The sequence below is a fragment of the Erpetoichthys calabaricus genome, chromosome 1 (assembly GCF_900747795.2).
Source record: "Erpetoichthys calabaricus chromosome 1, fErpCal1.3, whole genome shotgun sequence".
Lineage (NCBI taxonomy): Eukaryota > Metazoa > Chordata > Cladistia > Polypteriformes > Polypteridae > Erpetoichthys > Erpetoichthys calabaricus.
The window spans coordinates 286750086-286777634 of NC_041394.2; the positions used below are offsets into that span (position 1 = coordinate 286750086).

Consider the following 27549-nt stretch of genomic DNA (forward strand, 5'->3'; position numbering starts at 1 on the left):
GTTGTGTGTTGTCGCGCCTGAAAGTTTACAGACTAACTGGCATCTTTTTCTTTCCAGCCCAGTTTCTTCATTAAAACGATGCATTGAAATAATCAGCTGAGCTGTTCATACCACCTCCACCCCCACGTTATTTTCAGCTTGTGTTTGTAAGAAAATGTAAACGTTAACGCGTTAAATATTTTAGCTACTCAACCTTTTTTTATTTTTGCTTTGCTGTAAATTTCTTTAGCTCGAACTGCTAATTATGTTGGGCGTCAACAAATTCGAACAGTATCATTTAGGCAATCTCCAGCAGGCCCCCGTGACCCTGTGTTAGGATATAGCGGGTTGGATAATGGTTGGAAAAATAAATGCACGTTTTAAAAACTTCTTGTTACAGTTTTTATTTGTTTTTTCACCTATCATTCCATAGTCCTCTGAATCACATAATACTTGTACCTGTGCCAGTTTCCTTCCAAGTCTAGAGACTTGCAGTTGTTGGATTGGCTATTCTGTATTGTCAAGTATGAGTCAGTCCCGGGGGTGTGTGATGAAGCAAGCACTGCCTTTTTATGCCTAATGCTATGAGAATTTGGAATATCATTCTATAGCAGGGGAAACACGCCATATAAATGAGATGTATTGTTATAAATCTTTTACTGGATGAGAAGACAAATAATACTGTTAGCAGACAACCTTGACAGCCTTCTTTACCACAACTGTTCTACATACCGTACATGCATGCATACTGTACATTCTCAAGCCCACTTTATCCATTTGGGACTTGTGATGGGCTGGAACTTATTACAGAAGTACTGGGTGTAAGGATGGAAACAACCCTGGATAGGATGTACGTCTGAATACACACACGTACATGACACTCATGCTCACACGGTGACAGGACTAGGCTTTATTTTGAAGGTATATGAGAAACTGTTCCAAAGTGTGAACACTGGCAAAGGCTATACGTTTTTCATTCTTTCCACGTACACAATCTGACAAAGAAAGGACCTTCAAGAAGAGAACTGCACTTGAATTTTAATGCTGCTTTAATTTTCAGTAGCAAACATCTGTAGAAAAAGGAGCACATTATCAGAACAAGATTCTCTAGTACATTTTAATAATGGCAGAAATATGTAACCATTTAGTTTCTCACTAAACTCCATAAGCAGTCTGTCAGACTCCAGGTGGTCTGCTTGTTTTAGCATTAGATGGATGGATTGACAAACGCCTCTCAAATGGGAGCGGTGCAAGCAGCCAACTGTTGAGCATTAGTTGTTATTTTGTTGTACAATTCCTTTTTTCTCAAAAGTTCATTCAACTCAAAGTGTCTACATGCTGCCTTGATGTGGTGGCAGATAAATAATCTTTATCTGTATGAAGTTCACGGTGGCACAGTGGGTAGCGCTGCTGCCTCGCAGTAAGGAGACCTGGGTTTGCTTCCCGGGTCCTCCCTGCGTGGAGTTTGCATGTTGTCCCCATGTCTGCATGGATTTCCTCCGGGTGCTCCGGTTTCCACCCACAGTCCAAAGACATGCAGGTTAGGTGGACTGGCGATTCTAAATTGTCCCTAGTGTGTGCTTGGTGTGTGTGTGCCCTGCGGCGTGCTGGCGCCCTGCCCGGAGTTTGTTTCCTGCCTTGCGCCCTGTGTTGGCTGGGATTGGCACCAGCAGAACACCGTGACCCTGTAGTTAGGATATAGCGGGTTGGATAATGGATGGATGGATGGATGAATGAATGTATGAAGTTTACAAATTTCTCCCATTTTTGTGGTGTCATGAAGCAGTGACCTTGGTCAATATATGCTGGCTTGAACTACCCCCTCTAAACAGACCTAGAGTAAGGTGTGTGAGTGTATCCTGTTCCAATATTGGAATAAATTTTGGTTTCCTGTGACCCAGTGGAATAAGCAGGCATGGTAAATAAATCAATGAAAATAGGTACAGTAACATATGTAAGGTTATTTGTTTTATATATTTTTCATTTCAGATGGAAACATCAAGTTTTCTTCCTCAAGATTGTATGGGTTCTGTTATTTAAAAAAACAAAACAAAAACCGCACCATAGTTTTATCAAATGATGAATTTTTCCTCATAGTAACAATAGATACATTCAAAGATGGGGTGTCTTTCATTTTCATGATAATTCATGATCTGTGCTCATTTTACAAATTGTCAACCAAACACTTTATGGCACTGTAAACCTTTGCTAGTAGCGAATGTTACACAACCATTTAGGATTTGACTTAATGGTTTCTGTTTTCATTTCTTTCTGTCAGATAAAGCAAAAGCATCAAACTGGACAGTTAAGTTCTTGAGTCTGCCTCTTAATTAGTCCAGCAGTGGGGAAGAGTATTGAAAGCAAAAGAATAATTTCTTTTTCTTTAACCATTACAACAACTTCATGTGCTGACTAAATACTTTGCCTTCTGAGTCTCTTTGACTTGATTCTGACATGCCTTTGTAGGCGTGCTGGACATCAGATTTGTCATCCCAAACCTATTTTATGTAAGCTGTTTACATCATAAGCTGTAGTAGTGATGATTCTAAATTTTAGAACATATAACATTTAGGTTGTTTTACTCTGATGTAAATAAACAGTACCAAAAATGGAGAGTAAAATCCACTAAAGTAGATGGATAATAGTACTAGGTGGTTTGGTTTATTGTCAACTTCATATTTTGAACATCTACTAATTCAAACAATCTCTTTCCAGTGGAATAATTATTTTTATGGCAGACTTTGTCATACATGGCTAATATGCTTTTGAAATGCAGATGTGAAATGATTTTCTTCAATGTTTAATTCCTTATTAATAAAATTTTTTCTTTCTTTCAAATAGGCAGCTGGTTGCTAAAAAAGATCTATAATATGACTAATACCTATCAAAATTGGAAAGAGATGATGTGGTTTAGTGTGGAGATACAGAGGGCCAAATTCATCTTAAAGCAGAAAAGACATTTTTTCTTTATACAGTTTTCATCAAGCCATATATTGGCAAATGTGCTACTGAGGACCAGCTATTTTAGAGGTTAAAAACAACTAATGATAAAGAACAGTCCATGAAAATTTCATGCATCTAGCATTAAATGTTTAAATGTTATGACTTACGGAATATTGTCAATTTTCGTAGCAGTGGTTTTTGCAGTAAAATTAGGGCCACAACCCCTTTTTAAAGCCTCCATATCTTATAAAGTATTGAAGATATAAGCCTGAAATTTGTTACACTAGTTATTGGGTACAAAGACATTTTCAGCAAGTAAGAAGTGAATCACACATAGTCAGTCGGGAATATTTCATAAAATCTGTTGATATGACACGGATTGACTCAATAGGATTTTTATGTCATGTGAGTATGACCCAGTAGCTAAGATGCTAAGTTGTAAATTAAAATGTTGCTTGTTCAGTCCTAACAGCTTACTCACTCCTTGACCTTATTTAATTCACTTATCACACAAGTGCACCAGTTGTAGAGGTATCTAATTATACTGTACTGTTGAAATGAATCAAATAAAGCTAAGATAAAATAAGAATATCGTAGCCTGTATTAGCTGTATGATCACTAGCAATTGAATTACTTACATTTTTATGAATATTCAAGTAGTTACTTATTTTTAAACTATTTTTACTTTGGTAAACCTCATTATACGTATTTACTTACGTACAGTGACTACAATAATTTCGGTGTCAATCACCCATCCAACCCTGCTTTTCTTCTGGGTAATATGCAGGCTACTACAGTATAGTTTGGACCACCTATGTGTTGATACTGTGATATTGAATGCGATTCACATTATATTTGCTCATCCACACTTGGAGCAAAGATTTTTATGTGCATGCCAGTATGCATGAATGCAGCTTACTTCATCAGTACCTCATGTGAAGTGGTATGTCAATGTATACATCTGTGCATTGACTCAGTCATTGCACCAAACTTTAAATGCGCTTACAAAGTTTGAGAAAAGGTAGTTGTGACATACCTATTTCAAAACTGCATTTTCCTTATGGCCAAAAAAGTAACATATGTAATGTATCATTTCAGCTTTCTTTTCGGTTGATGGTGCATGGCTTCTCAGCGTAGATGGATGAATCATTAACATACAAGCTTTGTTAGAACTATTATTCCATCTCTGTCAAATCAATATCTTTGTACAAGTTCATTGTTGTCTGGATTTGCCAAAATATTTGGCTTTTCCTGGGATGTGTGTGATGATCTGTGCCCAAATGCCATCTTTGGCAGCTCTTGCCGAGGTAGGACAGCTCAGAAGCTCTCCTAAATCAAAGTGAAGTTAAGGGCAGTTTTTTATATTAGGAGAATATACTGTATATAAATGATTTTACTCCTCACAGTAGTACCAAGTGTGTGTTACTATGAGAATTTTAAGCCAGTTAGGACCATTTTCCTACTCTGAGACACTTCATAAATAATACGCACTGGACTTGACACTTTAGAGACCTCAGAGTCTCCCTTAGGCATTTTGTCAAACTCTTTTATGTCACAAAATCAACCAGAATGTTCAAGCAAATTCTAGAAAAAAAACCTGATCTAAATCCATTAAGTAGTTTTCTCATTCACTAGCTAAGTGGATGTAAGATACACCCCGAGGCTGACACGTGAGTGACAAGGGCACTGCCTCCCATCCCCTCTGCCCGCTGTGTCTCTTTCAGATTCACGCAAATAAATCAGTACCGCTAGTGAACTATGATACTTAACACTATGAGAGAGGTTGCAAAATCAGCTGGAATGTTCAAGCAAATTATAGGAACAAAAACCTGATCTAAATCCGTTAAGTAGTTCTCTCGTGAAAAGTGGACAGACAGACAGACATGTTGGATTTTATATATATAGAGATGTCTCGCTGGCCTACCTTACCAGTCTTCTTGCGTGATCACTCAGTTTTTGTGGCTGGCCTGCTCTAAGCAGATTTACAGCTGTGCTATACTCTTTCCATTTCTTAATGATTGAGGAGAAAAACCAAGCAAAATGACACCTTTTATTGGCTAACTAAAAAGATTACAATATGCAAGCTTTCAAGGCAACTCAGGTCCCTTCTTCAGGCAAGATGTAATACAGAAACTGGAGTTCCCTGTGTTTACATACACTCTAGGACAAGAAATAACATTGATAAATCTTTAAATGAGAAATTTAAAATGTAAAACATTAATAGATTCATTCAGGCTAGGGTTAATTTGACAAGGACGGTTCGGTCCCTGTACAACCGGTGTCAGAGCTTGGTCTGCATTGCTGGCAGTAAATCGAACCCATTTCCAGTGAGAGTTGGACTCCGCCAGGGCTTCCCTTTGTCACCGATTCTGTTCATAACTTTTAAAGACAGAATTTCTAGGCGCAGCCAGGGCATTGAGCGGGTCCGGTTTGGTGGGCTCAGGATTGGGTCACTGCTTTTTGCAGATGATGTTGTCCTGTTCGCTTCATCAGGCCGTGATCTTCAGCTCTCTCTGGATCGGTTCGCAGCTGAGTGTGAAGCGGCTGGGATGGGAATCGGCACCTCCAAATCCGAGACCATGGTCCTCAGCCGGAAAAGGGTGGAGTGCCCTCTCAGGGTTGGGAGCGAGATCCTGCCTCAAGTGGAGGAGTTCAAGTATCTTGGAGTCTTGTTTACGAGTGAGGGAAGAATGGAGCGTGAGATCGACAGGCGGATCGGTGCGGCGTCCGCAGTGATGTGGGCTCTGCATCAGTCTGTCGTGGTGAAAAAGGAGCTGAGCCATAAGGCAAAGCTCTCAATTTACCGGTCGATCTATGTTCCTACCCTCACCTATGGTCATGAGCTGTGGGTTGTGACCGAAAGAACGAGATCGCGAATACAAGTGGCTGAAATGAGTTTCCTCTGCAGGGTGTGTGGGCTCTCCCTTAAAGATAGGGTGAGAAGCTCAGTCATCCGGGAGGGGCTCAGAGTAGAGCTGCTGCTCCTCCGCATCGAGAGGAGTCAGATGAGGTGGCTCGGGCATCTGATTAGGATGTCTCCTGGACGCCTCCCTGGTGAGGTGTTCCAGGCACGTCCAACCGGGAGGAGGCCCCGGGGAAGACCCAGGAGACGCTGGAGGGACTATGTCTCCCGGCTGGCCTGGGAACGCCTTGGGATTCTCCCAGAAGAGCTAGAAGAAGTGGCCAGGGAGAGGGAAGTCTGGGCATCTCTGCTCAAGCTGCTACCCCCGCGACCCGACCTCGGATAAGCGGAAGAGAATGGATGGATGGATGGAGAAGAACAATGTATGGTCAAGATCTTTGGATAAGATAACTGTCCAACAAAGTCTTTTGAAGTTTGTAATGAGTTTTTCAAAACAATGTAGATCTGTAGACAGGTTGTCTGTCATTCTGAGAGATGTAAACAATCCTCATATCTGGCCATAAAACTCTTGTCTTTATTCAAGCCATGTTGTAATGTATTAAATTTTAGCATGAGTTTAACTTCCCATTATTTTCTCTTTTGCTGTGTTTTGAAGTTACCCATAAGCACTGTGACTTTAAAGTCCCTCTCACAGTGTCCATGGCTGCTGAAGTGGGCCGCTACAGGAACATCTGTGTTGCCATGTTTAATATGGAACCTGTGTAAATTCATTCTCCTGCAGAGTGTTTGTCCAGTTTCTCCCACATAGAGTGCAGTGTCAGGACATTTCATGCAGAGAATTAGGTAGACTACATTAGATGATCTGTAGGAAAATGATCCCTTTATGTGATGTTCAAGTCGGCAGTGTGGTATAACTATACGGTCTGTATCATAGATGTGGGCACATGTTTTGCATCTTTTCTGTAGGCATGGAGATGTGCCATTTTCTGTTGGTTCACTTAGGGAGCTTCGGACTATTGCTGAAGGTTTGGTGGTTGTCTGTATGCCAGGAGGGGAGGTTCAGGAAATACATTTTTCAGTGTTTGGTCATTGTTTAGTATTGGCTGAAGTTCTTTTATAATTTTTCGAAGTGTTTCAAGATGTGGGTTGTAGGTGACAACAAGGGGGATGCGGTTCTTGTCTTTGTTTTTATATTCCAGAAGGTTGTCTCTGGGTGTGGCAGTAGCTCTTCTTATTTGAGTGTCTGTTGTTTTGGGGCTGTAACCTTGTCTGATGAAATCTTGAATGAGCTCCTGCAATTGTTTATACCGGTCTGTCAGGTCTGAACAAATGCGGTTGTATTGTATTGCTTGGCTGAAAATAGTTGAGCGCCTTATATGCTTGGGGTGGAAGCTGTCACTTCTCAGGTAGGTCCGTCTGTCTGTTGGTTTGTGAAAAACAGAAGTTACGAGGGTGTTGTCTTCCAGTTGAACGGTGGTGTCAAGGAAGCTGACTTCTGTTTTTGAGTAATTCAGCTTCAGCTTTATGTTGGGGTGAAAAGAATTATATCCATCCATCCATCCATTTTCTAACCCGCTGAATCCGAACACAGGGTCACGGGGGTCTGCTGGAGCCAATCCCAGCCAACACAGGGCACAAGGCAGGAAACAATCCTGGGCAGGGTGCCAACCCACCGCAGGAAAAGAATTATATTCATTATGAAAATGGAGGAGTCCTTCTCACTGGCAGTCCAGATTATGAAGATGTCTTCTATGTAATGGAGATACAACATTGGTTTTACGATGCACTTTGACATGAAATCTTCCTCCAGTTTTGCCATAAATAGGTTTGCATAGTGAGGTGCAAACCCACAGCCCATTGCAGTCCCCTTTTGTTGCAAGTAGCAATCTTGTCCAAAAGACAATAGATTATGTGTCAGAGTGAATTTTATCATTTCTGTTACTGACTTTGTGGGAGAAACTGGACAAACACTCTGCCAGAGAATGAATTTACACAGGTTCCACATTAAACATGGCAACACAGATGTTCCTGTAGCGGCCCACTTCAACAGCCATGGACACTGTGAGAGGGACTTTAAAGTCACAGTGCTTATGGGCAACTTCAAAACACAGCAAGGGAGAAAATAATGGGAAGTTAAACTCATGCTAAAATTTAATACATTACAACATGGATTGAATAGAGACAAGAGTTTTATGGCCAGATATGAGGATTGTTTACATCTCTCAGAATGACAGACAACCTGTCTACAGATCTACATTGTTTTGAAAAACTCATTACAAACTTCAAAAGACTTTGTTGGACAGTTATCTTATCCAGAGATCTTGATCATACATTGTTCTTCTCTCTCTTGTTAAATTAACCCTAACCTGAATGAATCTATTAATTTTTTTACATTTAAAATTTCTCATTTAAAGATTTACCAATGTTGTTTCTTGTCCTAGAGTGTGTAAATAAACACAGGAAACTCCAGTTTCTGTATTACATCTTGCCTGAAGAAGGGGCCTGAGTTGCCTCAAAAGCTTGCATATTGTAATCTTTTTAGTTAGCCAATATAAGGTGTCATTTTGCTTGGATTTTCTCTACATTCATAATGGCTAACGTGGTACAACACCCTAGTATTAATGATTGAGTTAACTGTACTCCAAGGGATAATTTCTTGTATCCATCCACTGACATCAAAACCTATTAAACTATGTTTTTCCAACTTTATTTACACATTTTGCCTTACAACATTCAAGTAACAACAAAAAAGGCAAAAGTTCTGTAAATGTAATAAAAATTGACAAACTAGAATAACAGGGTTGGAAAAATGACCAGTACCCTGATTTAATACTTTGTAAAGCCACCTTTTGCTTTAATTGCCACCATCAGTCTGTTTGGATACGTCTCTATCAGCTTTGCACACATATTTGCCCATTCTTCCTTGCAGAATTGTTTGAGTTCAGTCAGATTTTGTGATAAGTGGCAGTGGACTGCTCTCTTCAAGGTCATCCACTAGTTTCAAGTCAGTGCTGTGACGAACATTCACCTTCCTATCCTTAAGCCTTTGGATTGTTTCTTTGACAGCGTGTTCAATCTTTGTTGCATCTGACAATAAAACATTTTGCCTCATGGCTTCATAATCTACATTTTTTTTTTGAAAACCACAAACAAAACAATATGGCACTTTTTCAGAAGAGACTTCTGTTTTGCTACCCTGCCATACAGGCCAGATTTGTGTAAGGCATGTGAGATTATTGCAATGTACAGTGCACAGACTGACCAATCTCAGCCATGAACATTTGTAAGTCCTTTAGAGTTGACATTGGCCTCTTGGTAGCTTCCCTGATCTGTATCTTCCTAGCTTTGTTATCCAGTTTGGAAGAGGAGCCTGATCGAGGCAAGGTGTTGGTGGTATTATGCACCTTCCACTTCTTAATGATGTCCTAAAAGATTCTTTGAGGATAGTTGAAGCCTTAAAAATCATATTGTATTTTTCTCGTAATTTGTGCCTCTCACAACATTATCCTAGAGCCCTTTTGAAAGTCCCTTGCAATATATTACTAATAGTGTAGTCCTCAAGGAACAGCCCGATTTATTCTGACATTAGGTGGCGCTAATTAGCCTGGTGTATGATCTGGATGGGGACTGATTATACCTGAGCAAGCTTGTAATGGTTACTGTAAAGGCTGTATCACATTACGTGACTTTTCCAGTGATTTTTCAGTTGTAGCCTTCATTTACATAATCTCGGTGAGTTGGAGGTAGTTGGCGGTGCACTTCTCTGAGGTCTGCTGCCTACTATGACATACCCAGCAACTCACTTTAATAAGTCTGCGGCTCACTCTGATAAAATTAAACCGGTGTGATTTTTGTATTTTACTTGTAGGGATGGGCTCTACGTGCATGAGAGCTGGCAAAACAATGAATGCTTATCCAGAAGTACAATGCATATAATGCAGCAATGAGGAGAAAGGAATGCAGGTGTTTTGGACCTCACAGAGACTTGTCTGTCTGATGTCTCATGTTTTCCATACTAGGCCAGAATGGAAAAAAGAAAAATAAGAACTGAGATTGAGGCCAAACTTGCTGCAGCTATTAATCTTTCAAACAGAGTGGCTCTGTCAGGAAGCACACTATTGGCTGTCAGAAAAAAGGGTGTGCATGGCTGTGCTAGAAAGTCAGGACTTGGTGTGTAAATGTGATGTGGCCAGTGATTTTCAGTCTATTAAACTGACATAGTAAGGTAATGAGGTAAGCAACCGCAGTCTGCAAATCTGACATACCCCACAACCAGAATTTGTGTAATATCACATCGACTTAGGGGGCTGATAACTTATCCAAACCAGGTATTTCACTAATTAAATTTTATCAGTTGTTCAGGATTTTTAGTGTTATTTTGACTTTGATTTTGAGGGATTATAATTTGCAAATATAGCTGGAAATAGTTTATTTTAATTTCCAGAATTGAATATGACAAAAAGTAAGTATTTTGACAGGGTATGATAATTTTCTATAGGCACCATGAAGGTGGTGCTACTTCCTGGTCATCAATCAATTGGTATACTTGATTAGCAGTACTTGTCTCTAACTATCCTTAATTGATAAAGGAACAATTAGAGGTATACTTAGCCTTTTCACATATGGTTTTTGCATATGGGTAATTTTTTTTTTCAACTAAAGAGTTGCAAAATAAAATATTTTACTTGTCACCTGGAGTTAAATGTATCATGTCCTTAAGTTTAAACCACGTAGTGAACATTTCCCACACGAGTTCAACCGCATTTTAGTTTGGGTCATATTACTATTATGTTTTCATCTGTACAATATACCTGTATATATTTATGCCATACATCAGGGGCTGTCAAGCTTTTTTCTTGGTGCTCCACCCTCTGGAGTTGAAAGTACCCTCAGCCTTGCATTGTACAGTACTGAACTCTTTATTATGTAAAACTAAAGGTGATATTTCTTTATTCCCCCGTTTTAATTTTTATTGTATGCACCTATTTTTTTTTTTTTTTAAATAATTTTTTTTTAAATTTACATTTGTGTATTTTGACATGGAAAATATTGGAAAGACTAAATTTTCTGTACATTTCCATAATTTACAAAAAATATCCAGTTCAGAGCTGCTTAACAACAAATATGGATTTTTTGGCTTTGTTCAGTTTCAATGTAAGGTTCATAAACAATGAAATGATCATCATGAACTACCCTGTTTATCTTACTATGTGCATGTACTAAATGTATTCACAGAAAATGTCTATTAACCGAATAACGAACACTGCTTAAAACTAACACTAAAAATTTAAATATTGATATATCATTGTCTTGTAAATTAATGAATACCAAAATAATCAGGATATTTTAATTTACACAGTCTTTAAAGCTGCTTTTATAATAGCATACTTTTTAAATCAGACGTGCCAGAAAATTACTTTGTCAGGTTTGTCATATTTGCTGTTGTGAGATTGCATCTATGTATGGAGGGGACATTAGCTGGTTAATAACAAAGAAGGGAAGTCCTTCCCTCTTTTTTTAGATTTTTCTAAACTTTTATATTATTATTATTTCAGAATTCCTGTAAAATATCATTTGTTCTGTTGTTTTTAAGTTGCCACACACAACTGATCAGACTTTGCTGTTACTCATGTCAGAGTACCCTGCCCATCCCACACAAAACAAGGTTTATTTTTTCTCCAGGGATACTGTTGACTAGTATTTTCATTGTAGTTTACTTCGTTGTCAGTTTGCCATAGTTTAGCAATTAATTAATGAACAGATATTGTTGGTTTGTATTTATGTTAATTAGTTTTTACATTGTTTTCAGTCTGTTTTAACAAATCTATCTTTGTCTGCTAATTCTGTATTTAGTAATTTGTAAAATCGGTACTTGCGTTTACTTGTCACAGCGAAAATAAGCTGAATTTGCCACTGAACTGGACGGCAATAATTTTTCTAATCCAGAGCCTGCATCCCATTCACAACCGCGCCATCCAAATGTGTGTCATTGGTGCTTTCGCCACGGTTGGCACATTTTGCCACAGGATTGTATGCTTAAGTTGTAACTACAGCGGCTTCTCTATTTTCTTCTCTTCTCCCCCACCTTTGCTAGCTCATGTCTCACCCCACTCTTTTGTTCTCTCATGTACCACCCAGTGAGTCCTCGTATACAAGCTGAGAACCACTGCTTTATATCATATATGCATTATATATTAAGGGTGGGCATGAGGTAACTTTGCATTTGATTAATACAACCGTGAATATCAATACACTGTTGCTTAACTCTGATTGATGAAGAGTCTCTTGAATGGTAATGCACAAATGGAACAGCCGTATCCATTTTGGCTTTGAAAACCAAGCTATATCCAATCCACCATATTGGGTACATTTTCTGTTAAATGTGTTATTTATTTTCATATTAATCATACTTGTACCTGAAATTTATTTGATTTCTCAAAAAAACGTAAATTGCTTGTAATTTCCTAGCTATTTTATGTTATGTGTGTGGATGTTTCTGTTTGTTTTATATTTCTGTTCATTGTAAGTAAAAGTTTGAAGAAGATGCCATTTTTAAAAATGCAAAATTTCCTCATGTACTTGCTGTAGTAATTTTCAATTGCTCATTAATATAATACCATTTTATTTTTAGATTTTTAAGTCTATCCATGATGCAATTAGTGCCTTCTTCAGATTTTTCTTCCCAAAGAAACAGCCTGCAATTACTCTGAAGGACCCTAATGTGAAATACGCTCTCAAACTCATAGATAAAGAGGTAAACATTTGTACATGTATTTACTGTATGTAATCAAAAGCTCAAGCAAATCGATAGGCAGGTTTTTGCCAATAGCTATTTGTATACTTCACGTTAGATACAGTTTACCTGAATCAGGTGTGTTTGCGATGAATTAGATTAAAGTGTTTAATTTTAGTAAGTACTTGTCATAGTGCAGGGGCTGGCAATAATAGTCCTGAAGAGCCGCAATGGCTACAGGTTTTGCTTAATTAGAATCCAGTCCTTGCCAATCTCAGACCTTATTTGATTTTATGGCTTTTTAGTCTGCAATGCAAGGTTCTTATATGGTAGATTTTTTCCTTTCCAAGGATATCATCCAAATGATTTGAAGCCTAAAACATATACTGTATAATTTTCAGTCTGTCACCTTTCTATTAAGGTTTTTATTAAATCAAACCGTGCATGATGAACACACACAGTTGTAAATGGGAAAAAAGCTAGGTGGAGAACTGCTGGCTGCTTTGTCATTTGCATCTTATTGCTAATAAGGAGCCATTCAAACACTGAGTGCAGCTGTTTAAGATTGAAGTAAGCAATTAATGGTGGGGAACCTTAACAAGCGAGACCACGAAAATGAAGCATCAAAATGTCACTTAAGCAATAAGTGCTTCATCAGCAATAGTTGACTTCTCATTAAGAAACTGGGTTGGAACAAAAACCTGCAGCCACAGCAGCTCTCCAGGACCAACATTGCCCACCTCTGTCATAGTGGTTATAAATCTGTACTAGGTGAGAGCTTTATTAAAACTTTATTAAAACTTTATAGTTTTATAATTACTAGATGAACTATATGTACTATTGTTGAAATAAAACAAAAATGCACAACCTTTGTTACTAGAAACCTGGTTCAATACATTGATAGAAAATGAAGCACAAGCATTTTAAATTGTATCTTCTAAATGTAGCAACTGACTAAATGTTAAAACAAACTGTTATTGAGAGTTTAAATTATGTATGAATATTACAGACATTTAAATAAAGTTGAATGAAGCCAGGTCAAACCTGTTCAACTTTAAATGGTTTTGGTACATATTTTGTGTGATATTTAAGTTTTTATAATGAATTTTGTTTCATTTTCAGATTGTAAGTCATGACACTCGCAAATTCAAGTTTGCTCTTGAAAGCAAAGATCACATTTTGGGGCTTCCCATTGGTAAGTTATAAATTCTATAAAACCCATGAAGTTTATGTATAGTTGAATCACATTTTATTTGTTTGTATACACAATGATATTCTGTTATTCAGAATAAGTATTCCTTATGAATTATATAACCTCTTACAAGTGCCTCTTTCAGATGAGTATTTTATAAACTGGTCAATATAATTAATAACAATACAAATAAAAGTGTTTATACACAAACACACACATTTATTAAATTGTTTTTAATGTGAAGCTTTTGTGAACAGTATAATATTATATAATAATATTATATATAATAATATATAATATTAATAATATTAATATTTAATATATTTTAACATAACCATCAAGCAAAACTTTTAAACTGTGCACATTGAGTTGCAATAGGGTTCAAGATGAAAATGTTTGTATGACACTGCATTCATTCACAGGTGTAGTTATTTTGATTGCACTGTATTAATTGCAAGAGATGCACATTACTGGATGAGAAAAGCATCAGTAACAGTCTAAACATTGATATTAAGAAAATCTACTGATTTTATGTGGTGTTTGAGTGTGTTTATACTGTAAAACACTTTGACATGGTAACACATAATAATTCAGAATCACTCAATTTTAGTGCAGGTAAGAAAGTCAACAGTGGAATCAATGTTTTTTGATAATGCATTGTTTTTAAACAATGAAAAATTTTCTGACCTAGAAGGTTGTGTCAGTACTTCTGCTTGTATTGTGACTAGGTATGTTTCGATGCCAGAAGTTTTGCATTGCATGCTAATGGCAGTGAAATTGTTACTGAACTTGGTACCAATTCGATACCATGGCAAAAACAGATATCCCTTTCACCTGCCTTTTAATTAAAAAGTCCATTATTCAAGTGGGCAATATTGTGACTTTTTCTGAAATCTCTCACTCTCTCCCTCTGTTTTATATATATATATATATATATATATATATATATAATGTGTGTGTGTGTGTGTATATATGTATATGTGTATGTATATATATGATACAGTACCTGCCAAATAATATAAACAATACACAACACGTGTTTCACCCTAATTGGGGCTCATCAGGTGTACGCACCTTTACTTCCCCTTACAATGATCGAACTTCCAAAAGTATTTATCCTCTGGGTGGTTGTCATGTTTTGTTGCATTATAATCTGAGAATTAAAATAGATTTTTCATTTGGAACTTGTATAATGGACTTAACAATATATTCCAAAGTGTTTAAGTGGAATGAAAATAAAATACTTTGTGTGTGTGTGTGTCTCTATTAAAAACGTTTTCCGTCGTGTCCACATTATTCTGTCATGAACACTCCCCTCCACACCACTCGTCCAATCCTACTGTGCACATTCTCTCTGCGTATGACCCCGTGACACTCTCAGTGGTAACTCATGCTTCAACACAGTCCGTTATAATGGCAAGGCAGGAAAGCAAATTATCTATTCAAGAATGTCGAATTTTTAAATCGCAAAAGAAAAAGAGCGGCAAGAACTGATAATAAATGTCAAAAAAAAAAAAAAAAACGAACAAAAAAGAACTGCATATAATAAAAATCAAGAACAAATAGAATCATCCAATAAACAAAAAGGACAAAAATATCCCAAACAGTATGCAAACAGAAATGCAAAAAAGCAACGTTTATAGAATGTAACATGATAAAGTGATTCATAATATTGTTTTTGATGAGGTGTTAATGTAATTTACTTCTTTACTTTTTACTATGTTTTATTATTCATTGGTATTTAAAATGGACAGTAGTGAAATACTGATTTTCTATCTATAATAATTAAGAACCAAACCATATTCCTCCCACGCCCCACATACTTTTCTATATAACATCTCTTTAAATACAATCGCTTTCTCTAATGGAGGTGTGTCCCGACTGCTAAAGCTACATTGGAGGGGTTTAATGGGAAACATTTAAATGTCTTGGAGTAGCCTATTTAAAGCCCAAACTTCCTCCAAATGAGAATCTGTGACATGATTTGAAGATTGCTGTACACCAGCGCCACTCATCTAACCTGAAGCAGTTGGAGCAATTTTTCCTTGAAGAATGGGCAAAATTCAAAGTTGCTATATGTGCTAAGCTAATAAAGACCTTCCCCAAGAGAACTGCAGCTGAAATGCAGCAAAAGAGTTTTGGGGGGTTTGGGGGGGGTGGGGGTTGTATGGTGTGAATACCTATGTATACTGGTAATTTCTGTTGTCTTAATTATTGTTTGTTTTAAAATACAGTGATCCCCCGCTATACTGCGGTTCAGCTATCGCGCCTCCTCTACATCCATCCATCCATCCATCCATTCATTTTCTAACCAGCTGAATCCGAACACAGGGTTACGGGGGTCTGCTGGAGCCAATCCCAGCCAACACAGGGCACAAGGCAGGGAACCAATCCCGGGCAGGTTGCCAACCCACCGCAGGACACACACAAACACACCAAGCACACACTAGGGCCAATTTAGAATCGCCAATCCACCTAACCGGCATGTCTTTCGACTGTGGGAGGAAACTGGAGCGCCCGGAGGAAACCCACGCAGACACGGGGAGAACATGCAAACTCCACGCAGGGAGGACCCGGGATGCGAACCCGGGTCTCCTAACTGCGAGGCAGCAGCGCTACCACTGCGTCACCGTACCGCCAGCCTCCTCTACATCGCAGATTTATTAAAATTATTATTATTACTACGGGGCTTCCCCCCCTGCTCTCTTTGTATGGCCACCCACAGGTTTGGTTTACCGGATAAACAATTTAAAGAGATTGTTATTTTCATGGGAATTGTTACATATGCATTATTTTCATTTTTACTTTAAAACTTTTGTAAAAACAATATTTGTCCTTTATTTCCTGCCCCGGGCGTGGTTAAGTCTCTTTCTCGGGGGACTTATAACGCTGCTTGCATTGTGAAGGTGGGGGGGGGGGGGGTGCAATCAGTTCAGCTGGTGTCTTGCTGCTGCTGCTGGTCAGCTGTGTGTTGTGCTTGTCGCGCTTTGCGTCAATCACTTAAAAGCCTGTACAGCAGCTGTCCTTCTGTCTCACTGCCTTGTCTTGCGTGACCATTAAAATGTCTCTCACGGGATGTCAAATTGTTTTCCGAGAAGATCAAGCCTCGTCTCCCTGCCAAGATTTTTTTTTTATAGTAGAGAGATGTTACTCATATCCTTAGCCCGACATCCACATATCATATGTGTTTACAAAGTGTGTTTTAATAAGTTTACATGTGTTTAAAGCGTGTGGGAGGGGTATTTTAAGGGTTAAACTATAAAAAAAAATGTTTATATATATGGTCTTTCTATATCACGGATTTTCACCTATCGCTGATGGGTCTGGAACATAACTTTCATGATAGGCGGGGGATCACTGTAGAAGTATTTTTTTACCTTGAAGGTGGTAAGCTGGTTGGGTCATATGGTGCTAACCCCTCAAAAATCCATTTTAATTCCAGGTTGTAATGAAATAAAACAGGACAAACATCTAGAGGGAATGAATCATTTCTCAAGGAACTGTATATAATGCAAAGCTGACAGACTGACTCACTCACTCATCCATCACCAAAAGCAATATTTCCTGTTTAGTTAAAACTCTGAAATTTGGCATCTAGGGCACTACGTATCTGCTACAATGATTTGTCAATATTTATAATGATAGGAAAACGAAATATCCAAAAGTCAAAATGCCTTGACAGATTTTGGTGACATAACAGAAAAAAGAAAACTAGTCAACACATTTTTATTTGTGTTGATATGTCTCTATTATAAAAAAATCTTGAATGGCTTGGAAGGAGACGAGACGTGATTTTCTCGGAGACACTTTAACGTCCCGCGAAGCAAAAAGCAGTGAAACATAAGGACAGCTGCTTGGACAGAAAAAAAGAGATTTGATCATGTTGTGAATTGAGCAAGAAAATTTGGTGAAACTGAAGAAAAATGTAAAGTTGGTCCCCATTGGTGAAACAAGTACGGCTAGAGACGCTGAAAAATATTGTGCAGCATTGTTGAGTGTTTTTGCAGACTAGGGTAGAGGGGGTGGTTTCAGTGCATCTCAGTAACAACCCAGATTCAGCCCCCGGTGTGCTTGCGACCCATTGATGCCAAGCTATGACCCAGCCCAGTAGTCAAGAAACCCTGACATAGGGTATTGGCATTCATGCAAAAAACTGCTTGAACTGGATATACATGTACATTACATCTGTGGGTTTTAATTGGGAACTACATACAGGTGCTGGTCATAAAATTAGAATATCATGACAAAGTTGATTTATTTCAGTAATTCCATTCAAAAAGTGAAACTTGTATATTAGATTCATTCATTACACACAGACTGATGTATTTCAAATGTTTATTTCTTTTAATGTTGATGATTATAACTGACAACTAATGAAAGTCCCAAATTCAGTATCTCGGAAAATTAGAATATCAGTTAAGACCAATGCAAAAAAAGGATTTTTAGAAATGTTGGCCAACTGAAAGGTATGAACATGAAAAGTATGAGCATGTACAGCACTCAATATTTAGTTGGGGCTTCTTTGGCCTGGATTACTGCATCAATGCGGCGTGGCATGGAATCGATCAGTCTGTGGCACTGCTCAGGTGTTATGAGAGCCCATGTTGCTCTGATAGTGGCCTTCAGCTCTTCTGAATTGTTGGGTCTGGCGTATTGCATCTTCCTCTTCACAATACCCCATAGATTTTCTATGGGGTTAAGGTCAGGCGAGTTTGCTGGCCAATCAAGAACAGGGATACCATGGTCCTTAAACCAGGTACTGGTAGCTTTGGCACTGTGTGCAGGTGCCAGGTCCTGTTGGAAAATGAAATCTGCATCTCCATAAAGTTCATCAGCAGCAGGAAGCATGAAGTGCTCTAAAACCTCCTGGTAGACGGCTGCGTTGACCTTGGACCTCAGAAAACACAATGGACCAACACCAGCAGATGACATGGCACCCCAAACCATCACTGACTGTGGAAACTTTACACTGGACCTCAAGCAACGTGGATTCTGTGCCTCTCCTCTCTTCCTCCAGACTTTGGGACCTTGATTTCCAAAGGAAATGCAAAATTTACTTTCATCAGAGAACATAACTTTGGACCACTCAGCAGCTGTCCAGTCCTTTTTGTCTTTAGCCCAGGCGAGACGCTTCTGACGCTGTCTCTTGTTCAAGAGTGTCTTGACACAAGGAATGCGACAGCTGAAACCCATGTCTTGCATACATCTGTGTGTGATGGTTCTTGAAGCACTGACTCCAGCTGCAGTCCACTCTTTGTGAATCTCCCCCATATTTTTGAATGGGTTTTTTTTCACAATCCTCTCCAGGGTGCGGTTATCCCTATTGCTTGTACACTTTTTTCTACCACATCTTGTCCTTCCCTTCGCCTCTCTATTAATGTGCTTGGACACAGAACTCTGTGATCAGCCAGCCTCTTTAGCAATGACCTTTTGTGTCTTGCCCTCCTTGTGCAAGGTGTCAATGGTCGTCTTTTGGACAACTGTCAAGTCAGCAGTCTTCCCCATGATTGTGTAGCCTACAGAACTAGACTGAGAGACCATTTAAAGGCTTTTGCAGGTGTTTTGAGTTAATTAGCTGATTAGAGTGTGGCACCGGGTGTCTTCAATATTGAACCTTTTCACAATATTCTAATTTTCCGAGATACTGAATTTGGGACTTTCATTAGTTGTCAGTTATAATCATCAACATTAAAAGAAATAAACATTTGAAATACATCAGTCTGTGTGTAATGAATGAATCTAATATACAAGTTTCACTTTTTGAATGGAATTACTGAAATAAATCAACTTTGTCATGATATTCTAATTTTATGACCAGCACCTGTATAACTAACTAAAAACATGAAAAGAAATATTGCACTTGAGCGAATGGCATAAACAAATTAGTAGATAGATAGATAGATACTTTATTAATCCCAATGGGAAATTCACATTCTTCAGCAGCAGCATACTGATACAATAAATAATATTAAATTAAAGAATGATAATAATGCAGGTGAAAAACAGACAATAACTATGTATAATGTTAAATGTTAACGTTTACCCCCCCCGGATGGAATTAAAGAGTTGCATAGTTTGGGGGAGGAACGATCTCCTCAATCTGTCAGTGGAGCAGGACAGTGACAGCAGTCTGTCACTGAAGCTGCTCTTCTGTCTGGAGATGATACTATTAAGTGGATGCAGTGGATTCTCCATAATTGATAGGAGCCTGCTGAGCGCCCTTCGCTCTGCCACAGATGTTAAACTGTCCAGGTCCATGCCAACAATAGAGCTTGCCTTCCTCACCAGTTTGTCCAGACGTGAGGCGTCTTTCCTCTTAATGCTGCCTCCCCAGCACACCACTGCGTAGAAAAGGGCGCTCGCCACAACTGTCTGATAGAACATCTGCAGCATCTTATTGCAGATGTTGAAGGACGCCAGCCTTCTAAGGTAGTATAACCAGCCCTGTCCTTTCTTGCACAGCGCATCAGTATTGGCAGTCCAGTCTAATTTATCATCCAGCTGCACTCCCAGATATTTATAGGTCTGCACCATCTGCACACAGTCACCTTTCATGATCACTGGGTCTATGAGGGGTCTGGGCCTCCTAAAATCCACCACCAGCTCTTTGGTTTTGCTGGTGTTCAGGTGTAGGTGGTTTGAGTCGCACCATTTAACATTTAACACCATTTAATTTAGTATTGTAAACATCTAATAATAATGCATACTTGGCTTACACATTATTCCTACTGACTACCCTTTTCAATTGAAAAGAATTAACTTTCCTATAAAATTGTGTTTTTCAAAGCCCAACAACAACAACATCCCGGTTTGATCTAATGCAGGAATGTTCTACTCACGTTCAATTGTGTATTGCATATTCAAGAGTAAGCAGCTCCACTGACCTAATAAGATTATTATTATTATTATTATTAACAATATAAAAATCTATATAAAAAAATAATATCCTAAGAGCAGCCTGTTGAGAGTTTAAAAAGAGGGATACTGTGGTAGGTTTGCTGTGCATAACTCCCTTTATTTAATGCTATGAACACCAGAAGTTGTCCACTTAAGAGTAAGGGAAGAAGCCATTTAGTCAAAGAATTGTTCATTGTTCTTTAATTTGTACTGCACAAATGGATAAATATAAGGCCAGAATGCATGATTCCTGTAAACTGTTATTTCAGTGCTCTCATCCACAAGGAAGGAGTCATCTATAGTTGAGTTGAGATTGAAGAGTTTAACAGTATAAACCGTACTGTATTACCATGGCTATCACAATCAACAGACGTACACCAAATATAATACATGAGATTTATTCTGCCACCATCATCAAAATATGACAAAATGTAACAATTATCATGCTTTCCTACATGTTGTTTTTCTGTCTTAACAGCTGCATTTATGTTTGGTATATAGATTTACAAATTATATTACATAGAAGCCTTTTTGGTATATATAGTTTTAATGTACATAGCAAAAATTTATTTTTGGGGTTTTACAGTAGCAAAATTGCATGTATTAAACTGTATATAAAGTTTTATGTATTGCACTTCTTTAGTATTAATAATAACTTGTTTCTTTTCATTTTTTTAGGACAGCACATTTATCTGTCGGCAAGGATAAATGGAGAGCTTGTTGTAAGACCTTACACTCCAGTTTCAAGTGATGATGATAAAGGATACGTGGACTTGGTTATAAAGGTTTTAATTTTACTAAATCTTGCATACTGTTTTTAATACTTAAACAGAAATGTCATAATTAACTTTTTAATGGAATTGAACTCCAAACATGCACTCATAGATGTAAAGTTTATTTTTTCCTCATTTTGTTTTATTTCAATTTTCATAATTTTTACTATTGTTCATGCTTTCTAAAGCCACCTCACTGCTGTGCATGTAGATCTAATGGCAGCAAAGTGTGTATGATTACCTCTGCCTGTTTAAAGAACTGAATGGCAGAGATCTTCAATTTTTTTACCAGGAATCGGAAACTTTAATCCGCAAATATGATGCCTCATTTCTGGGTACGCTAGCTGGACTGCTGCCACTCTGATCATGATTTAATGTCTGTTTTCTGTAAGTTGTTAGTGTTTTTTTTTTTTTTGTTCTTAATTCTTTGGATCTGTGCCTAAATCCTGAAGGAAACTACATGTGGAGTGGACTACTTGTGTGGAGTTGTTTTTTTTTTTTTTTTTCCCCTCTGCTTTTTGGGTTGATTTTATGATGAAACTTCCTTTGGTTTCAAACTTCTACTTGGACCAGGTAACTTCTGAATTGTAATTCTGGTTCTCACTGCCTCTATGTTAATTTTCCAGTTGAATATTAAATCCTTTACACAATTCTGGTAGACTTTTTTTAAAAGAAACTCATTTACTAAACTGCAAATGCTTCAGTTTCATTTGTAAAGTGTTCCAGTGGATAATCTAGAGCAGTGCAACCTTAGGAATGTTTGCCATCGGGTCTCAGATGAACCTGCTAAAGCACACTAGTAAACTGTCTGAACCACTCATATTTTAGTTATGTGCTTTCAGATGTGCATTATAGGCATAATTTGTTTAATCTGGGACCACCTCAAAAAGCTAATTTTATAGAAATTACTGAGGTCAACTTGAAAATTGCTGCTTTTGTGCTGTTTAATGTACACTGACTTAGCGATGTAACTTAATTTTGATCTGTATTTATTTTAGATCTAAAAATTATATATATTCTCCACCAGGCGGTTTTTTTGTGTGTGTGTGTATAATATAGATGAACCTCATTCAAATAGTTGGGGCGTCTGGCTTTCAAGATCTGTTCCTGCCAGCCTATGCTAGTTATACTTGCAATATCTATTGTCCTCCCGGTTTGTCTCCAACTCTTCCCCCCAACCCTGCTCAGGATTAAATGGGCTTTGAAAATGGTATGGTATGGTATTGTCCTCCCTCTAAATAATTTTTGTTGTTTTCTTTATGAAATTTGTAAGATGCTTGTTATGATCTGGAGTCAGGACCATAGCAAGGAGGATTATGAGACCTAGTAAGTCTCCACAAGCCTAGAATAGGTCTCACCCCAAATAACTTAAACCCCAGCTCTCCTGAAATACTTAAGCCTGAAAAGTGGTTACAGTGCTGCCATCCAGGTTTCCATAACTGTCTGGGCGCCCCCTCGCAGTGGCCACGTCCTCCCATAGGGATGAGCTTCCCAGCTCCGTTCCAGTGGCCCCCAAGCAGATCCAGGCGGCTGCCCTCTTGTGGCCATGGGGAGGTATCGACCCTCTCATGGACTGTCCAGGCGTCATAATTAGTTTTAATGCAAAAAGATGCCAATGAAAGAAGAGAAGAAGCGGGTCGCTAGGGTGGAGAAAAGAAGAGCTGCTCAGGAAGCAGCAAGCGCATCAACCTCTGAGCAAACAAATGCTAAATTTACAGAGAAAGAATATGAAAACTATGAATGTTCGTACTGGTTATATAATACTTTATGTGAAGATCTGATAACATTAATTTTGAAAAACATGAAACAGACATAAAAACAGCAAAAATTGTTGTGTTACGCCAGGGTTCCCTCCCTGACTTATATTAATTGTTTCATTGTTCTTTTAGGTGTTTAGAATTTTCTATATTTGTATGTATTTTATGTTATGTTTGTCTCCATAAATGTGGTGATGTTACTTGTGTTTGGTGAGTGGTTCCCCAAGAGGCATGGCCACCCTGACATATCAGTACAGCTGAGAACTCCTATTCTGCCTGGGAAGAGGCTTGAGGAGCATTTCATTGAAGTTATTTAAAGTTTTTTGCATTGGTATTTACATTTCTGTGCTTTTGATGGTTTCTTTGATCATTTTACTTCTGTAATTGGATTATTTTTCTGGATTTGTGTATTGGAACTTTTTTGCCTTAAGATTGTCTTAATGCAACTCCTTTTTGCTCATTTTTGTTAATTGTATTTTTATTTTTCAAACGATTTATGTTGTATTTTGGGTCACAACCACTGTTTCTCCCTGTTGTGAAACATTGTGGAAAATTTACATTTATTTCTGAACTTTAATTTAATTTAATCCTACGTTTTTGGGCTTTATAAGGCCAGAGCCTGTGGTTGGTAGTTGGGAATTAGCTGGACTGGTTCTGTGGCTTGTTTGGAGGCCTTACACCCCTTTTCGTCACGTCTGAAACAAACAGGTTTATTTTTTAAATTCTAAGAAATCGTAAAAGTTACTTCCATGAAAAATTACATGAGATACTAAAATCCTTTATTTGACATTCCTGAAATCATTGAAATATATTACCTCCATTTTTTATTTAGATATATTATAAGGATGTCAATCCAAAATTCCCTGAGGGTGGAAAGATGTCCCAATACTTGGAAAGCCTTCGTATAGGCGACTGCATTGACTTCAGAGGTCCGAGTGGGCTGCTTGTTTACAAAGGAAAGGGTAAGTTACTGTATTTATAGAAAGAACAACAATACTTTTTTGTTTTGAATCTTAATACATAATTCGCCAGCCTCCTCACTCACTCACGTCCGTCCGAAGCCGAATGCGCAGTCGCCTTCTGCGCAGCTGCCCGAAAAACCTTACGAGACTGACATCGCGGCAGGCGGCGGATTTACGGCCGCGAAAATTCAAAGAGAATGGCGACTTTGACCGACATCCAACCCCAACATTGCGGCAGGTGGCGAATTTACGGCCGCAAAAATTCAAAGAGAAAGGCGACTTCGATTAAAGCTCTAAAGGCCTGAAAGGCGATTTCGACTACAGCTCGAGTCCTAATTACGCATTCTGATTCAATTACGCATTCATTCAATACATCTATATCAGGTTTGTGGTGCTTATACTTATTACTATTCCAGTTGTGCCCGTTTCATCTTATGTTGTCGAAAATGGGCTCTTTGTCTAGTAAGTAATATATATGCACTGATCAGCTGATAAGAGATTTATGCATCTATTTGTGTGGGTTCCCCTCATGCTTCCAAAATGGCTCTTAATTTTTCCTAAGATCTATAACAAATAAAATATTTTAAAATATTTAAAAATAAATCGCAAGCAACATTCTATACCTTTTCAGCTAATTTGATTTTTTTATTAATTGTGAATGTTTATTTTTCCTTTGAAAGTATCTCTTGCCATTAGAAAAATCTGGTATTTAAGAAAAAAAAGTTGAATACATTTAATAAATATATATATATATATACATACACACACACACACACACAGTATATATTTTTTCATAACTCTCTTGCTTTTGATAAGCTGGTGTTGTGGGCTAGTGATTTGCATCAAAGCAAGCTGAGGGGTTGAATTTTATTTAGTGTTTTTCTGAACTAAGAGAAAACTTAGCTTGATGATTTTTTTTTTTGTTTTTTTTTATATATCAGGCCTAGCTATATGAGTAAAACAGACAAAAGACTAGCTATAATATTAATAAAATGAAACTGAAATAGTTCCAACACCGGCAAACCAGTCTCTATAATAATATGAAATAGTGTCATTGCTTAGCGGTCTATCATGATAGTGGTATTTTGCAAGGTATAAAATAAAGTAAAAAGAAATGCAGAATAATACTTTAAAATACATGTTTCAAGAAGAAGACAAGGACATGATTACAACACTTTTTAGGGCAAATTTTGCATAAAACTTTTTTTTTTCCAACAAGGAACAATAGATTTTAGAGCCCTTCAAATCTTGACGTAATGTTATTTTAGAGAATCTAGGTGAATAGGATAGACTTTATCTTTCATATTAATATTTGAGTCTGTGATGCATACTAGAATAATGTCACTCTTTGGGGGAAAAAAAGCACTTTTTTTCTGATGTTAAAGAAACGTCTATAGTTTATCCCTGTATTGTGGGTCATATTTAATTTATTCACAAATTCTTATTTAATTATTTTGACATCAGTATTTTATTACAAAGAATATTTTAAAGATACATTATGTCATGCAGTAAGTACATCATATACGGATCATATTCTCCTTCCCTTAACTATCTAGAGAGCAGGGAAAGAAAAAGATTTAAAATGAAGTGTTCACTCAAATACTGAAATATTAAAAATGTAGCAATCACCTATTCCATGTCACTAATCTGATTTTTTTTTTTCACTAACCTCCTACATAACCAGCCATGTACAGTATATGGTTCATGTCCTATATTAAAGTGTTATCCATCTCATTTTTACAATTAAAATAAACTGTAAACTTCTTATGTTTACTTTAACAAAATTGAAAATTGCAGATTTATTATTCAGTGACCAATTAAAAATGTGTACTAAAATTTTACCTTAAATACTAAAAGGTTAGTGATGCTTCACAATGTTTACTTAATTGAGAACAGTGCTGATTCAGTCTCATATTCTTAAAAAAAGTTTTGAAGTATTCATCATAAAGGTCATTTCAGTTTGTCTTCATTTTCAATAAATAGGATATTCTTTTCTAATTGTGTTGTGATAGGTCTGTTAGGATTCTTTCATTTCGGCCAAATAAGATGGGGTGCTAGCAGTTTGGGTTATACCAATACACTATTCATATTCACTAACCAATAATATTGTTTTTAAGTGTTATTACAAATAGAGCTGGCTCAGGATTAGAGTTTATTATGTCCCTAAAACTGTATGATTAATAAGCAAAAGATTTTATTCAAACATTCCCATGATATTTTGCCCAAGGAAACGTGTTTGACAAGGTCACTTAAAAGAAGAGCCTTGACTCAAGTACATTTTGGCTTTGTAAAAGTGTAAAAATGGCAGACATTATTATAATTTTTTGTAAATTATTAAAATGTATGGTCTTTACATACAATTTACAAAAGCATGAAACTATGCTGATTTAGATTGGCACAGTGCATCTCTGTATTATCCTTGTCATGAAAGCACACATTGGTCAGAAAGCTATCTCTAATTGGAACAGTCACTAGCAGTGGTTTCAGTGCACCTTCCACATTCCTGCAGAATGTTTTTTTTGGTATCAGATTTATGTAAGGTTTCCTTATTAGTAATTCCTTCATGGTAGGTGATGAGAAAGATTCAATGTGGTCATCTGCTGGAATGCTTTCAAGTTCCAGTTAACATGCTGGCATAAACAGCAGTTGGTAAAGTAGCTGATTTGAACAGAGTGACATTTGATCTGGAGCTGATTGTCTGTGATGACTAGATGTGGCACATATGTTGGAAAGCTGTAGCAGCAACAATGCCCATCCTAAAATGGATGGCTACTTCTACGCCGCCATTATTCACTAGACCATTGCCGAGGCAGGTATAATGTTTTGATAAGTTGCAGGTCAATTATGACCTGTGTTTTGCTCTTCTTTGGTGCTGTTCTATATGGCAAAGTCATTGGCAAAGTCCAGGACTATCAGGTACCTGTGCAATATGTATTCAGTTTTAAAACAAGGTGAGGCCTGCTGCAGGTTTTTCACAAATCTACTAAGAGGAAAAAAATTGGGACTAAAATTTAGTTGACGCCAGTAACAATCTTGAAATTATCAGTCATGCCCCTGTCTATATTGATACAACAACTAAAGTTTAAATAGAGGCTTTAGGGGATATTGATGGCCATATGACCTAAAGTCATGCCATCGTGATTCCTTGTGGATGCTGTCAAAACACTTTTTTTGAAACTAACAAAGCAGTTTGACAGGGTTCTTCTGAATTCCAGACATTGTTCAATAATGTTTCATATAGTGAATATTTGCTCAAAGCATGACACAAGGTTTGCCATTAACTGCCCTAAGTGGTCGTCACAACATCACCATGCAGAATGCTTTTCCTGCGATGGAGAGGAGTGCCACATGTTACAGTCTGTGAAGTCTATCCACTCATGTCCCCAGTCTTGGACACATTCCTTATTACAGCATCTGTTTGGTATACATGCACTGGTGTCACCATTCTTA

The 27549-nt window shown here is 37.6% G+C and overlaps 1 protein-coding gene across 2 annotated transcripts in view; it reads left to right on the forward strand.

Moving 5' to 3' along the window:
* The window catches only part of LOC114662582 (NADH-cytochrome b5 reductase 3-like), a 1047486-nt gene that overhangs the window by 1002541 nt on the left and 17396 nt on the right, over positions 1 to 27549 (forward strand). For both annotated transcript variants that reach the window (XM_028816139.2, XM_051934548.1), the window contains exons 3-6: positions 12417 to 12539; positions 13641 to 13713; positions 21286 to 21392; positions 23970 to 24099. In XM_028816139.2, the coding sequence (XP_028671972.2) occupies positions 12417 to 12539; positions 13641 to 13713; positions 21286 to 21392; positions 23970 to 24099 (433 nt within the window). The remainder of the gene's footprint in view (positions 1 to 12416; positions 12540 to 13640; positions 13714 to 21285; positions 21393 to 23969; positions 24100 to 27549) is intronic.